The sequence below is a fragment of the Miscanthus floridulus genome, chromosome 12 (genome assembly GCF_019320115.1).
Source record: "Miscanthus floridulus cultivar M001 chromosome 12, ASM1932011v1, whole genome shotgun sequence".
Classification (NCBI taxonomy): Eukaryota; Viridiplantae; Streptophyta; class Magnoliopsida; order Poales; family Poaceae; genus Miscanthus; species Miscanthus floridulus.
In genome coordinates, this window is record NC_089591.1 from 49,368,007 (window position 1) to 49,383,952 (window position 15,946).

Sequence of the window (15,946 nt, forward strand, 5' to 3'; positions counted from 1 at the left end):
GCTTTTTCCACACAGCGAGATCCTCAGTAACGCGTGTGAGTATCTTCACTGTCGACGTCTGTTCACAACGGAATACTTCTCCATTTCGTGCATCCCAGAGGCGCCACAAGAGGGTGAGCAATATTGAAGGCCATAACTTAGCATCGAGCCTACGGGGCAGGCGGAGAGTCCAGACTTCGTCATCAGAGGATGTCACTGCAGTCAGTCAGTCCCAGCACCGGCCAGAGCGCAGCAACAGATGGGCATCCGAAGAAGATATGCTGCCTGTCTTCCACGCTGTTGTTACAGCGCCTGCAGATGTCATCATCTAGCACATGTTTTTGGAGGAGATTGGCGCACGAACTCAGCATGTCTTTGAAATATAAGCAGGTAAAATTTTTGACCTTGTTCGGGACCGCCGAGCCCCAAATTTGCTTACTGATCTGGTCATCTTGTCCTGAGGAAGGGGCGAGCGCAGAGTAAGCATCTTTGGTACTGAATTTTTTTCCGGTGAGGCGCATCAGACGGACGTCGCTGGAGTCGTCGAGGTGAACATCCTGCAAGGCAAGAAGAAGGTCCGCACGCTCTTGCTGGGCAGCGCGGGTTAGACGGGGATGCAAATGCAATTCAAACCTGCTCTGAAAAACTTCAAAAACCGAGACATTAGGCCTAGTGGAGTGGGAGAAAAGAGCAGGGTGAGAGAGGAAGATGGGGCCACTGGGTAGCCAATGATCTTTCCAAAAAGGACGCAGAAACACCATTATGGACTTCAACCTTGGTGATTGAGCGGTAGGTATCAAGCTCAGCATGGACAATGTTCCAAAGGAAAGAGGTAGCCGTGGACTGCTCATCGAGGGGGGTATGAGTTCTCATGATCCAATCTTTCCAAGGTGCCGGATCACCCGAAAACATTTTGTCAACAAATTTCATTAGAAGGCACCTGTTCTGGAGGTGCAGATCTTTGAGACCAAGCCCGCCTTCAAGCTTGCTGGTACAGACATGTTCCCAGGCCACAAGACACTTGGACCCGTGGCAGGAGTCATCTCCAGTCCAGAAGAAAGCGCGGCGACGGCGGTCAATAGCTTCGATGACCGTTTTGTGCAGCCGGAGGGAAGACATATAGTGGAGAGGAAGGGCACTAAGGACACTGGCACACAGAGTAAGGCGCCCGGCACGGTTCAGAAGGGAAGCACGCCAACCAGAGAGGTACTTGTCACAGGAAGCAATGAGGGGTTGGCAATCAGCGATGGAAAGCTTACGAGGAGAAAGAGGAAGGCCAAGATAGGTTTGTGGGAAGGAAGAAACTGAAAGTACCAAAAAGGCTGGCAAAGTTATTAGCAATATCGGGGGCGACTCCAACGGGAAGGAAGGTAGTTTTATGGTAATTAATAGAAAGTCCAGTAGCCAAATCGAACTCATGCAAGATGTGTTTAACAGTTAGGATGGCTCGGGAGGAAGCACAGAGGAAGATAAGGCTATCATCGGTATATTGAAGGACCGGCGCAGGAGAGTTGTCGACGATAGGGTGCATGAGATCCGCACGGACGTCTTGGTGTTGGGTCAAGCGGAGGAGGACGTCGGCAACGATGATGAAGAGATAGGAAGAGATGGGATCACCCTGACGGAGGCCATTGCGGCAGGTGATCGCTTCTTGGTGTGAACACATGGTTAGGGGAAGGCAGCGCCGAAAAAGCTCCCTCCTGTGATAATGTAGTTGCTGTAGGTGCAAGCGCCGAACGACTCACCTGCAGCACTGTAGCCACATGTAGAGGCCGGTGCAGAGTCAGCCCTGTATGTTATCTAGTTACTGTTGCAGCATGTACGCTGTACTAGGACTAGATGGATAGAGTTGTATAAATAGACTATCACGGCAACTCAATAAAGAGAGTTTAGATTTGTCATCTCCCATACAGGGCTTCGGTCAACGCTGTTGTCTTGTACTATGTCTGTATGTTCTGTTCTCCCTTTTTCTTCAACCTCTAGCCATAGTGTATGGGGACGAACAACGCTTGTTCGTAATCGACTTAGTTAGTTAGTGCTCGACAATACTAGCGAGTACTCAGCAAAACTGATGAGTAGTTCACTCACCTGAGCCAATGATTCTATGGGCTAACAGACTGCCCGTGGAAAAGAGGTCACTGACCCAAGAGCACCAGGTATATTAGTATCATGCTATAAATCTCTGGGTACCTTGTTTGTGTGAAGGAACTACACGGGAATGCCGTGTGATTCGGGGGTGGTTGCTTCACTGCTTGTCTATCTCTCAGCTGCCGACACGGAAAGCAAATAGACTATACATTAGCGGAGTCGTTATTTATCAGCCAAAAATATGGAGGGCCTCGCTCCGGCCGAAAACAAGCGATGCGATGATGTATCCAAAGCCAAGAAGAAGACGCAAATGCCGCGCTTTGCCGAGACGAGGAAGGAGGGGAGATCGCCCTCGCCCCTGCTCAGAAAGTGTCACGGCCATTGTTAACTCAGGTCGCCCCCCACGAAATGACCAACCCATGACCCATCTCTCTCTTCTATATAAAAAAGTGCATGCACCTTTGCCGGGTCCATAGACTTTTGGAGTCTTGAGACAGCGTGACGTCACGCATTGCACGGTCTAGCGCTAGCAGCCTACTTATGGCCTTGTTTAGATTAGGGTTAGGAATCGGTATCTGGCACTGTAGCACTTTCGTTTGTATTTGATAATTATTGTCCAATCATGGCTTAACTAGGCTCAAAAGATTTGTCTCGTAATTTACAATCAAACTGTGTAATTAGTTATTTTTTTATTTACATTTAATACTCCAGACATGTATCCAAAGATTTGATGTGATAAAAAGAAAGTAAAAAAAACTTAGAATCTAAACTAGGCCTATGTATAACTGGTGGACATCGGACAACGAGGGCTAATAGGTTATTCAGGCCCGGCCCCCGACGCCGCGGACGGGATCGGTCTAATCAACGCAACCGTTCCTCCAGTTCACACCGCTTCACATCGTATTCGCTACCACTAGCTTAAACCAGATAGATGGCGTGAAACAGGACACTGATAGCCTGCGAAAGTAGGGAGTAGTGCCAAGGTCATCTCGTAGTGAGGAAAGACCCGAAGACGCGCGCAAAAAGTCCAGGTCGTCCAAGTCGTGCCGTACGTGTGCCTCTCGCCAATGCCTTGTACGGCACATCCATCGTCGATCATCGTCATCACGCCGCACGCGCTTGCACTTGCCGGGGTTGCTGCGTGGTGCGTGCGTACCTCTCTAGGCTGCCAATCTCTAGCCCGAAGATAAAAGCCAGGAGGCCTACGATCTGCAACAACAGCAACAGTGTATGCGCACTCTCCCAAGAACGAACGCATCGGTCTCCACTCGCGCCAAAAGACGAACGATTTTCATCAATCGGGTGCCCGAAAGATTCCACCTGAGGAAACATTCTGCGCCGTTGATCGCCGGCCTGCCGCCACTTCGACGGCGACGCACGGTTCATGCTCATCCATGCCATGGGTTAAACAGGCTGAGAAACGGTCTCATCTGATGCGTCATGCATGCACATGTAAAGCAGGAAAAGAGCCGGCGAGCACGTTTCCCCCCTTGATATGACGGAATTAATGTGGCACTAATGATCGTTACTTTGGCACCAGTGATGGAAGGGCCGAATCGTGTCGTGTCGACGTCCACGTCGAAAACCGGGCCGGCCGTGCTGGACGGACCAAACGTACCGTCCGGATCGCACGGCGCCACGGCGGAGAGTCAGGCAGTCAGGACAAGCAGCGTGCCGGGACCGATGCCTAGGGAGGTGATACCTGCATGATGTATATGGGTCCCTGGCTGATGATGCTACTCTGTCCCTCAGTCTCTTTCTGTCTCTCCCTCCGCTGCATAAATAGACCCCGTCTCTCCTCGTTCTCCTCTCCCCCGTGCCTCACGGTCGACAGCCACCACGGCACCACTGCCAGCCGGTGACCGAGCGAGCTTCTCCATCCACCACTCTCAATCCCTGCGCGCGCGAGGACCGCGCGCCATGGCGTCGTCGCCGGCTGCTCCTCCCCATGGCGAGGGCGCGCTGAGCGCCGGCGCCGTGTGCTGCATGTGCGGCGACCACGGCCTGGCGGGCGAGCTGTTCCGGTGCAAGTGCTGCCGCGCCCGGCTGCAGCACAGGTACTGCAGCGACCTGTACCCGAGGGCGGCCGCGTACAGGCGCTGCAACTGGTGCCTGCGGGCGCCGCCGGCGCCCGACCAACAACAGGGCGGCCGAGCTGCCGCTGCGGCGGCGGTGGCGGCTGACAACAACGAGCCCGAGGAGAAGCGGAAGACGACCGCGTCGGCGTCGGACGAGGAGCGGCGGCAGCTCCGCGAGGGGTGCTCCCCGAGGAGGAGGTCGCGGTCGCCGACCGCGGAGCTCGGACACCACCCGGTGAAGAAGAAGCACAGGGCCGAGGAGAAGACGACGACGCCGCAGTCGGTGGCGGCCGCGGGGAAGAAGGAGGTTGTTAGCACTGGTGCCGGCGGCGGCAGCAAGGACGAGGAGGTGATGCGGGCGGGGACGAAGGCGCGGGTGAACAGGGTCAGGGTGCGGCGGTACAAGCTCCTCACTGAGGTCATCAGCTGCTAAGCTACTCCTACCGACGACAAATTAGCATCGAGAATCATGTACATACAGGAAGAAGATGAACGAATCGGTCGATCCATCTCTAATACTCCGTAACGGAGTCGATGTGTACATATACCGATAGAGTTTGTAATAACAAGCAGCATGCATGTACCGTGCACGGTGCTACTGCTATAGTGTGTGAACAAGTTTAGAGTTGCCCTATTCGGAAGTCACGAGTCAGTGTATAACCACCCTGTTTGGGGCAGCTCCTGCGTCCGATTTTAGCGAGAAAGGCTTACTCCATATTCGGCTTGCTCGACTTTTTTTAGTCGGAACAGTATTTTTCTCTTACAACAATTTAACCAGAGCAATGTTTGTTAGCCAGTTTTAGCCAAGTTTTAGACCAGCGAACGGGGCAAGCGATTCTCATCCCTAAACATACGGTTTCGGAGTAGATTCTTGTCAATCATGACATTTTAAGTTTGACGAAATTTATATAATAAAATAATAATATTTATGATACCAAATAAATTTCATTAGATTCTCATTAATTATATTTTCATAGTATACCTACTTATGCCATAAATCTTTGGGTTATTTGGATCGCTGCCATTACAATTTTGCAACTTTTGAGATACGCCATTATAATTCATCTATTCGGAACCATGCCATTATAATTCTTCCATTGCCTAAAATGCGCTACTTTGAACACTTTTCAGGACGTTGGGTCCACATGCAGTTAATTGTATTCTAGTATTGCCCAAAATACCATCTACCTTTCTCAATCTCCATGTGACTGACATGTGGTCCCACCCGTCATCTTCTTCCTTCCTTTCTTCTCCAAGCCCGCACCAAGATGCCGCTCCAATGGAAACCGTCGCGCCAGTGCGCGTCCAAGCCCTCGCTGTGACTGGCGTGTCCCACATCCCGGTGCCGTACATCTAGCCGCCTGAGCACCTCCTTCCCCGTTGCCCTCCCCTGTCGCCGCTGCGCTCTCGGTGTCGGTCGTCGACCTCTCGTTCCCAACACAGCCAACGCTATCCGTGCCGCGTGTGAGGATTAGGGCGCCTTCCACCATGTGGTCGGCCATGGTGTGCGGGGGAGCTCCTCGATGCGGTGTGCGGCCGGCCTGCAACGAGGCGGGAGGTGAGCTACGAGCTGCGGCCATGGCGTCGGGCCATCGATGCGGGAGGTCGGGTTCACGAGCGTGAGCACGAGTGGCTGCAGCGAGGCAGGAGACGAGCTGCGGCCATGGCGTTGGACCGTAGTGCGAGAGGCCGGACTCGTGAGCACGAGCGGCTGTAGCGAGGCGGGGGGCGAGCTACGAGCTACGGCCATGGCGTTGGACAGTGGTGCGGGAGGCCGGGCTTGCGAGCGCATGCAGCTGCAGTGCGGCCAGGCTTGCGAGCAGGAGCGGCGACGTCGGCGGCGAGGCACTAGCGGTTGCAGGCTTGTACGGCAGCGCGGTGGTGCGTGACATCGGCAGCGGGAATCGTGGGGGTCACGCAATGCTGGTGCGAGCACGCGGACGAGGGGGACTTTAATGCACCGCGGGCATGGGGCCGACTGCGGCGACGGTGGGCTGTAGCGCGGGCACAAAGCCCACCCGAGCCTAGCTGCATGCGGACCAGAGCCAGCGAGGGAAAGAGAGGAGGAAGAAGACAGTGGAGCCCACGCGTCAGTGATGTGGGGAAAGAGAGGGGCAGGGGCATTTTAGATAATATGAAAATTGATTGGTCTGCAGGTGGGTCCAACAGTATCAAAAGTGTACAAAGTGGCATATTTCAAACAATGGAAGAATTATAATGACATGGTTCCAAATAGATGAATTGTAGTGGCGTATTTCAGAAGTTCAAAAATTATAATGGCACCGATCCAAATAACCCTAAATCTTTGTAATGGTCAAACTTAAGATACTTTAACCCTCCAAAGAAGTTAAAATGACTTATAATTTAGGATAGAAGGAATACAACGTAAAATGGGCGTTTTTTTCCTCATCACGGTTCTTCTCCAGCTTTTCCCCGTCACGGTCTAGATTCTTCCTCTTCGTGCTCCTCCCAACGCCGAGCTCTTCCTCCACACCGCCGCCGAGCTCCATCCTCCGCGCGATGCTCCTCCTCCCCGCACTCTTTTGTATTGCCGCCACCGGTCTTGATCTTCCTCCGTGTCGTCGCTGGGTCTCCTGCTCACACTCTACATCTACGTCGCGCCAATCGCCCACATCCGCGCGCCGGTGGCATTAGAGTGTGTTATGGTGCGTGGCATGGGAGCACGCGGAGGCAGGCTATGGGAGCGTACAATGATGGGGTAGATTAGGAGCGCGGTGAGTAGGACTTGCTAGAGAGGAGGCGGCAGGCTCAAGCTTGAGCAGCGCATAGGCGACGCTGTAGATGAAGACGCCGTCGTAGAGTCTCCAAATGGTAAGATTCTTTGTGTTGAGATTCTTATTGAAGATAGTTGTGGAAGAAATCCAACTTTGATTCAAAGCGTGTTTGAAATAAATTGTCCCAAACAGGGTCTATGTCCAGAAGGCTTATGGCCGGATTCTAGAATCAAAGATCACACACGACCAGCAAACAGTGAACTCAAAATGAACGTTTTCTGTACAGTTAGTTGGTCCCCATTTGGCCATTACTCATTCATAATGGTCACCTACGCGTGGAATTTCCACAAGCGCGCCTGTGTGCAAAACGAGCTTTACATATCAGGTTAGGACAATGCTATGGTACTCCCTTTACTGACAAAGAGACAAGGACATAATCAAGTTTGTTGCAATGTATATATGCCCAAAGAAATTAAGCATGGTAAACAATTCAACATTCATTTGCGTTCACGGACTTGTAAAGTTTCTAGTTCTCTAGCGTACATTTTTCTAATGGAGATATGCTCTAATTTTTAGTGGGTAAGTTTTAATTCAATATGACAGTATGAGTATTATCTGGGTGACAAACTAACATAAAGTTTCACGTACATTGGACACGTACGCATGTAATTTTTTACGTACATTGGGTACCTACGTTGGACACGGTTACGTGCATAAAAAATAGATAGTTTATGCTATTAAATTATGTCATGTTCAAAGTTGTAAACATAAAAAAATTGCCACATTCAATAGATCACGTATGCATCTATATCTAAAGCTTTTCCTTATTTATCCTATTTTACAAATTAAAATTTTCAATAAATATGTATTTCACCTCTTATCTCTAGTAAGTACGCCTACCTGGAACACGAGGAGGCGGAGGGCGAGGACGAGGACCGTGACGTGGAGGACACGCGGCCGCTGATCCGGCCCGGCCCGGCCCGCTGTCGTACGTGGACAACTGGGCCATCTCCGTGTCCAAGGACGCCACCACCATCATTCTGAGAACCGACTCCGGCGTGTACGCGAAAGCCGCCGGCGATGGAGGGAAGCGGGTGTAGCAGTGTAGCACCAGCGACGAGAGGTTGACGATACGGATACGAGAGCAAGAAACGTTTTGCGTCAGCAAGAAAGAAGAAAAGCTTCTCCAGAGATGTCGTAGATACAGAGAGTGGCAGCTGTCTGTACGCTCGTTTGCGGCGTTGCTCGTTTCTTGGATAGATAATAATCTCAAGGCTATTATTTGCCTAGGATATATTGCTGATTTTGCATAGGTAGGAACATGCTGCGTTTAGAGAAGAAAGAAAAAAACTTCTCCCAAACTGTAACTGTAATCGTACAAATTTGTAGCTAAGCTTGGGCTTTCAAAGCTGAAGCTAAGGCTGATTTTGCATGAATAAGTAGAAACATGTTGCGTCAGAGAAGAACGAAAAAACTTCACCCAAACTGTAACCTGTAATAATCATACAAATTTGGAGCTAAGGTTGGGCCTTCAAAGTTGGGCCAGTAATCATGCAAATTTGGAGCTAATGTTTTTTTTTTCTTTTGGTAAATACAGCACAGTCACAGGGCCCAAAAGTATGTTTTATTTCGTTATCAACAGGGCCATAGGGCCCAAATACGGTGCCCAAGACTATAAACTAAATTAGGGCCCTGCTATATTCAAAGCCCATCTAAGCTTCAAATCTATTAAGGCCAACAGAGCTTTATAGCACAACAAGGCCCAATTAAGGCCTACAGAGCTTTATAGCACAACAAGGCCCAACAAAAGCTTTAATTGAGAATTGGTTAGGGTGTGCCAGGTTCGAGCTGTAGTGCAACAATGTGCTAAAGCCTCCCCACAAAATATAAATTTCTAATTTCTAATATCAAAAATTAATATCAAAGTCTACACATGGCCCACATATCAGACATTAAATTAAATTAAACTAATAAAAACAGATACTACACTTGATCTTCTTAGCCAAAAGGCCGAGAAAGGTATGAAGTGTTGGGGAGCTATGGGTCTCATTTTATAACTTTCCTCCGCCTCCGCCCGCTCAAAGCGGCCGAGTTTTTTTTATAATACGTATCCGTATTTCTAATTAAGGAAAAACATACATCATGGGTGCATACGAATACAAACACGTACGTATAGGATACAGAGACAATTGTCCCAGCCAATCTTCACGAAGAACCCTAAACAAGAAAAAAAATTACATCGATGCCCTTGGATCCTTCACGAACCATCCGTGATCGGCCACCCCACCGCCGCCGAAGAAGCCAAACACCACCATGAGCTGGAAAAGTCCCATTGCACAATGGCTTTGAAAGGAGTCGAAGTAGATACCCGTCATGGGAAACGGGATGAAGCCGTCAGCGATCACCCATCGACCGGGGCCGCGCCCCAACTTCTCCAGCTCCCGGATCTGAGCTCGTCACCAGTGACCGCCGTCGCTGAACGAGGATTGAGCTAGATCCGGCCGGCCAGCAACCACAACACCCACAGATAGCTCTGCATCCATGCAAAAGAAGGCAAACAGTAACATCACCTGGCAAAGACGATGAAGCGCCGGCCCCGGATTCCTGTACAGAACTCCCCGACCTCGCCATAGGCGCTGCAGAAGAACACCGTCGAGGTGAAGGAGAGGTGGGGAGAAGTTATTCCCCAGCGTCGTTGACTCCTTCGTCTCGCCGATGCCGCCCGAAAAAACACGCCGCAGAGGAACACCCTCCCGGCGAACCCTAGCTCCGCTATCAGTAGATGGCGAGCAAACCCTAGACCTAAGTAGACTCCCACCTACTCTATATATAGCCGCACGACGATTCCCCGGCCCATCCCCCTCTCCAAAGAGGAAAGGGGCCGGCGGAATCGCCGTCGAAAACGCACGTCGCCTCCTTTTCGCCCTGGGCAACTGTAGCAAGGGGGGCAAAGCCGCCGAGGTGGGACTAAACTGAAGCACAGCGCAGCGCGTGCCCTTGCTATTTCTCTCTGTTTGGTCACTTGGGCCTTTTGGGCTCCCAATTTGGCAATGTTGCTCGTGGCCCGGTGCCCTTGCTATTTCTCTCTGTTTGGTCACTTGGGCCTTTTGGGCTCCCAATTTGGCAATGTTGCTCGTGGCCCGGTCCTTCCTGCTCGCCTCCTCCGAACGGATCGTGCCCGCGGCAGAGACTCATCCCACTTCTCATTCTCACCGGCTCACTTCTTTTCCAAAAAAAAAAAAAAAAAACAAGTTCCCAAGCAGGCTATAGCAGCGGCGCTATTCGCCCGCGCCGCCGCCACCGTAGTTCCACGCCGTCCTCCCCTCTAGTCCCCTTCCGTTCACATCGTGGCTGCAGGGCATCCAGAGCGGAAGTTCGCCCGCGCCAAGTCGGCCTCACCTTGCCCCGCCCCTTGCTTCTTCGCCTCCATCTCTCGCTGCCTGCCGCGGCGGGCGAGGAGCAGGGGACCGGGGCCGTGCAGCTGACCACTGAAGCTGCCCGGGGCGCGGGGCGGCGGCCCGGAGACCACTGGAGCCACCAGCCTCCAGTTCGAGCCAAGCCGCGGCGCCGGCGATTCCTTTGCGGCTGCCGGGGTTACCGGACTTGATGTTGCCTCAGCGGTCCTTTCCGTCGACTTGTGAAGTAATATTGGTCCATGAAGTGTAGTTCGTTCACTAGCTCACCCCTGCTTCTGCTGGTACTGTCAATGTAAGGAGGGGATCAGCATCGTCTATGCGCCGGGTGGTCCCATTGTTTCTGCGCCGAGCCCTTGTCATCAGGAGCTATCCCCCAGTGTCGCGCCTTTCCTCTCAGGCCTGTTGGTTGAATAGCTCTGATAACGAAGAGCCCAGTCAGAGTTCTGCTTATGGTGACTATAGAAGTCGTCGTCTGCTTCCCTTGATCACACTAGCAGTGCGGGCTTCGAACTGGGATGCTGCCAGAAATATAAGCTTCAGGGAGTGTGTGAGGTTATACGGGCCATCTCGGTCAGTTGGTTTGTTTGCTTTGATTGTGCAGGCGTTCTTGCCGCGGAGAATCAGAGAGGTCCGGCGCTTGATTCAGAGTATTGTTGATTACTGTGGAAATGCTGGGTCAGAGTTGTTTGAGTTGGCTCCTATCTTGGTCAAGCAATTTGGGTCAGTCAATGACGCTGTTACAAGTTTATGCTGCGGTCATCCGTATTTTTGTAGAGTCGTCGATGTTTGAGGATGCTCTTCTCACTTATGTTGAGGCCAAGAATATTGGTGTTGACAGACGTTTGTGCAATTTCTTGCTGAAGTGTTTAGTCGAGGGGAATCAGATCATGTATGCGAGGAGTTTATTTGATGACATGAAAAGTTGTGGTCCTTCACCGAATTTCTGCTCTTATTCAATTTTGATGAGTATGTACACACATGGAGAGAGGTTATGCTTAAATGAAGCTTTTGAGCTTCTTTGTGAAATGGAATTGAATGGTGTGAGACCAAACGCTATAACATATGGAACTTACCTCTATGGGCTTTGCCGTTCCAGACAGGTAACATCTGCATGGGACTTTCTTCAAACTCTTTCTCAGAGTGGAGGCCCTTGCAGCAATTATTGTTTCAATGCTGTGATTCATGGTTTCTGTAGCGAGGGTCAGGTTGACAAAGCCATAGAAGTGTTTCATGGGATGAAGAAATGTGGGTTTGTCCCAGATGTCCACACCTACAGCATATTAGTTGATGGGTTATGCAAACATGGGGATTTATTGAAAGGTTATGACATGCTTGATGAAATGGCAAGAAATGGAATATATCCTAATCAAGTGAGTTACAGTTCACTTCTGCATGGCCTTTGCAAAACTGGACAGGTTGCATTGGCATTAAAGATTTTCAAGAACCTCCAAGACCATGGTTTTGAGCATGATCAGATAAATTACAGCATCATTCTTCATGGCTGTTGCCAACATTTAGATCTCAAGGCCATCTCTGACCTTTGGTTTGACATGATTCATCATGATATCGCTCCAGATGTTTACAATTATACCAGTCTGATCTACGCATTATGTAGACATAGAAACCTTCAAGATGCATTGGGAGTGTTTGAGCTCATGCTTGAAAATGGGTTGAGTCCCAACATTGTGACATGCACAATCCTAGTTGACAGCTTTAGCAAAGAAGGGCTAGTTGGTGAAGCCTTCCTATTCCTGGATAGAATACATCAGTCATTGGGAATCGTCCCAAACCTTTGCATGTACAGAGTTATTATCAATGGCCTTTGCAAGACCAACAAATATAGTGATGCGTGGAAATTTTTAGCAGACATGATAAAGCGGGGCTATGTTCCTGATGTTGTCCTTTACAGTATTATTATTGATGGCTTCGTGAAAGCTCTGAAGTTGCAGGAGGCCTTAAGGTTGTACCGTAAGATGTTGGATGAAGGCGTAAAACCTAACACATTTACATATTCTAGCCTCATAAATGGGCTGTGTAATGATGATAGACTTCCTGAAGCTATGGGATTGATTAGGGATATGATTGGGGAAGACCTGTTACTTGACAATGTTTTGTACACATCTATCATTGCTTGCTATTGTAGGCGTTTAAATATGAAGGCTGCTAATGAATGGCTCAGAGAAATGGAAAGAAGTGGTGTGTTCCCAGATGCTTTTGTATATACTTGTATGATTGATGGTTATAGTAAAGTGCTTGCAATGGATGGTGCACGCTTGATGATGGAAGAAATGGAAAAAAGAAAGCTTAAACCTACTGTAGTAACCTACACAGCTCTCATTATTGGATACCTTAAAACGGGGGATGAGAAGGAAGCTTGTATGATGTATGAGAGTATGCGTCATGCAGGCATTGCTCCAGATGTCAAGCTGCGTTGCATTTTGGGCATTGGCAATGACAGGGGTGATTGTGATGATTCTCAGAAAGCGAATGGTGTAACATAATTTTCACATAGAGATTTATTAACTTGATGAAGGGACTTTGCTATGATGGCTCTGAGCTCGCCTAGTGCAGGACACTGTTGGCTCCATTTGTTTCCTCCACTTCCACACTGCCATTCTATGGACAAGAAATGGAAAGCAGTAACCTGAAAAGTGTCAGTTAAATCCATGGACAACAGCTGAGGGTGTAATCGATACAGGTTAGCGCTTGCCTTATGCAAATAATCAGATAAGATATTAATATGCATTTCAAAAATGCTCCTTTTGTTTAAAGTGTTACATTAACAGTTTTAACTTCAGGTTACTTGAGCTATACCATCACACTGAAATTTTCCCTGCTTTCCAAGTTTCATGTTTAGAAAGGTTTTCTCCATTTGTTTCTACAATACATTCAACCATGCTGTTATTTCTAGATTGTTTTCCTGTAGAATCTTTTTTACCATATGTAGCACTTGTAAAGCTATGAGTTTGACAGAACTGAAAGATCACAGCAATTCATTAAAGCAATCAAATGACTGTGTTCCACACCTGCAGTCAATGTCATGCCATTAATAAGTTGATTGGTGCTTAATGGACCACCTTCCCTGCCTTTTCATCCTCGTCAAAGAGAACAAAACCTTATTTAATCCATCTTGTATCTAAGAAATATACTCTCCTGTGCGGCTCATAGGGAGTTTGGGTCCTTCTCTAGACTGATGTATGAGCCGCCTCGCTGTAAGACACTGCACTCTGACTGAAGCCCCCACATGGCTTAAGAGGCAAGACACTCCAGGGAGTCCAGGCCACCATGCCACCGCTCTGTTTTGAAATCCCCTTGAACAAATTATTGTTTGGTAGAAAGCGATTAGGTTTGCTATGGTGCCCATAAATCAATTGTATGAAAAGGCAATGATATTATTCTGCATTTGTAGAAAGTATGCTATGTCTGAAGTCTAGGAATCAAAATGTTCTTTCTGTGGAAAGTTTACTTCTTATGATATTTTCCAAATATATTTTAATATTTTTCATAACTTCACAGCTTGGGCTTTTGAGAAGCATGGTTGTTACTCTGTTCGATTGGCCTATTGGCTCTGGCTGCAGAGCAATGGCAACAATAGCCTAGGGATGAGTTACCCCTTCCTTGACTGACCATCAACCAATGTGAAAGAAGTAGAAGCTCCCGATGGAGTTAGCCTTTACCACCAAAGACGTGTCTTTACTGGAGATGGCTGCATGGTTTCTAGCCAATTAAGCACACTTTACATAAGTGGCATATACAGATCCTGGGCCCTGTGGAATATAATACATAATTTAGCATTTATACCCACACCCAAGAACTCGCTTGAATTATTATTTCATTTCAGTGGCACATATTACCCTTGGAGCAATGCCGAGAATAGACAGATGCAGCGATGCACTGTCCTGAAACCAAACATGCGTTTTTATCTGGAATTCAGGGTTCATGAGATGCCTTTTCTGAAGTAGTGAGTACACTGCACAACAATGTTGAACATAGTTTTGCTGGTTGTCCACTCCAATCTGTTGGTTTTATCCACTAATTGGCCTCTTGCTAGCTGAACCTTTGCCTGGTATGCAGGTTGTCCACTCCAGCCTGTTGGTTTTTATCCAGTAATTGGCCTGTTGCTAGCTGAACGTTGCCTGGTGCTTGTTGCCGTTTTGCATGGCTGTTCCTATTTTCTATATGTATGTTGCAAAGCACAAAAATAGTAGCTGTATGCCATCAACAATCCTGTCACTGTAACTCGGTTTATTGATTAGATTCTGGTGCTGGTTGTGTTCAGATAATCATCGTCAATTACAAGCTCATCTACCCGAGCGGCACTGTGATTGCCCACCTCATCAATAGCTTGCACAATCGGGAGGGGAAAATGATTGCTAAGTATGAAGTATACTGACACCGCCCTCTGACGCTGATACTGTGCCGGAGTTCTTCCTCCGATCCTGAAATGTGTGTCTGAACTTTGAAACATGGGCTGCAGGAAATTCTTCACCGGCAGCTTCACTTGGGGCTTCTTCCAGTTGTTCAAATGTAAATTTTGCACTAGCCTACTACCACCAATGCCATTCCTTGTCTCAAATGTGGAGTTCATCTAGAGAATCATAAATTCTCTATGAAGCAGTGTAAAAGGGATAAAGATATGCATGAGCTGCAATGTTAAAAGTAAGTTAAATGTTCATCAGATCAGTCATTGCAGATATAGAATTCCAGCAATCAGATACTGTGTCTAGGAAATCATCTTGTTCTGCCCAAAAATTTACAAAACGAAATAGACTTGCCTTGGGTATTTTGGTACTAATCACCACCTTGCACGGTATATGATCTAACGTAATCTTAGCTAGAGGAAGGACTTCAGTGTTAGGGAAGTCCAGGGTCCAGTTGATGGAGGTGAAGAACCAGTCAAGCTGCTCCAGTAATGGGTCCGTCTGCATGTGACTCCAGGTGTTGGCGCGCCCTTTCAACGGTAATTCAACTAACCCCAAGTGACCAATTGCCTCATTAAAAGTAAAAGTATCAGCAAGATTACCACCAGGCCTGTTTCGGTTGCTTAACGATCTATAGGAATTAAAGTCGCCCAAAAAAAATCCAATTCTCTGAATCACTGACATCATGATCTCGAAACCAACTAACAAAATCTGAGCGTGCAGGGTCATCACATGGACCATAAACGGTTGTTAGCTTCCAGGTTTGACTGTCATATACTGAGCTGAAAATTACTGTGATGCCGAAACTTCTTTTATCAACAACCAGTCCTGAAAAGACAGCACTATTCCAAAGAACCAGTATCCCTCCAGAAGCACCTACTGAAGGGATGAAATCAAATATGTCAAAACGGCGCGGAGCAAATTTTCTGATGAAACCGATATCAAAGGTTTCTTTCTTCGTTTCTTGAAGACAAATAACTGAGCTAGCGCTTTCTTCAATTTTGTCACAAACCGCTTCCCATTTCTTAGATGCATTGATGCCACGTATATTCCAACATAGGACGTTCCAATTGCGAGTATTCATCGGATAACAAGATAAAAAAGAGGAACAGGACCTGTTATGGCTAGCATAAACAGGAAACGGGTTAGAACGCTAAAACTTCCAGATAAGCCACCACGTTCACTGGCATCTTTGACAACACCGCATATTATATCATGCTGCAGATTCA

General features: G+C 48.4%; 1 protein-coding gene, 1 non-coding gene and 1 pseudogene across 2 annotated transcripts; 2 read left to right on the top strand and 1 right to left on the bottom strand.

Moving 5' to 3' along the window:
* The first annotated feature begins 3,864 nt into the window (after positions 1-3,864).
* LOC136498631 (uncharacterized) lies at positions 3,865-4,856 on the top strand. Its single transcript, XM_066494519.1, has one exon. The coding sequence runs from the start codon at positions 3,988-3,990 to the stop codon at positions 4,576-4,578; it is 591 nt and encodes a 196-aa protein (XP_066350616.1). The 5' UTR covers positions 3,865-3,987; the 3' UTR covers positions 4,579-4,856.
* Positions 4,857-8,702: 3,846 nt separating this feature from the next.
* On the bottom strand, positions 8,703-8,903 carry LOC136498686 (U2 spliceosomal RNA). Its single transcript, XR_010769696.1, has one exon. It is a non-coding gene; the product is annotated as a U2 spliceosomal RNA (small nuclear RNA).
* A 1,247-nt stretch (positions 8,904-10,150) lies between these two features.
* Positions 10,151-14,997, top strand: LOC136497740 (pentatricopeptide repeat-containing protein At1g63070, mitochondrial-like; annotated as a pseudogene).
* Positions 14,998-15,946: the final 949 nt, after the last annotated feature.

Excerpts from the sequence above, each read along its gene's own strand:
- LOC136498631 (XM_066494519.1), top strand. The coding sequence starts at position 3,988 with ATGGCGTCGTCGCCGGCTGCTCCTCCCCATGGCGAGGGCGCGCTGAGC.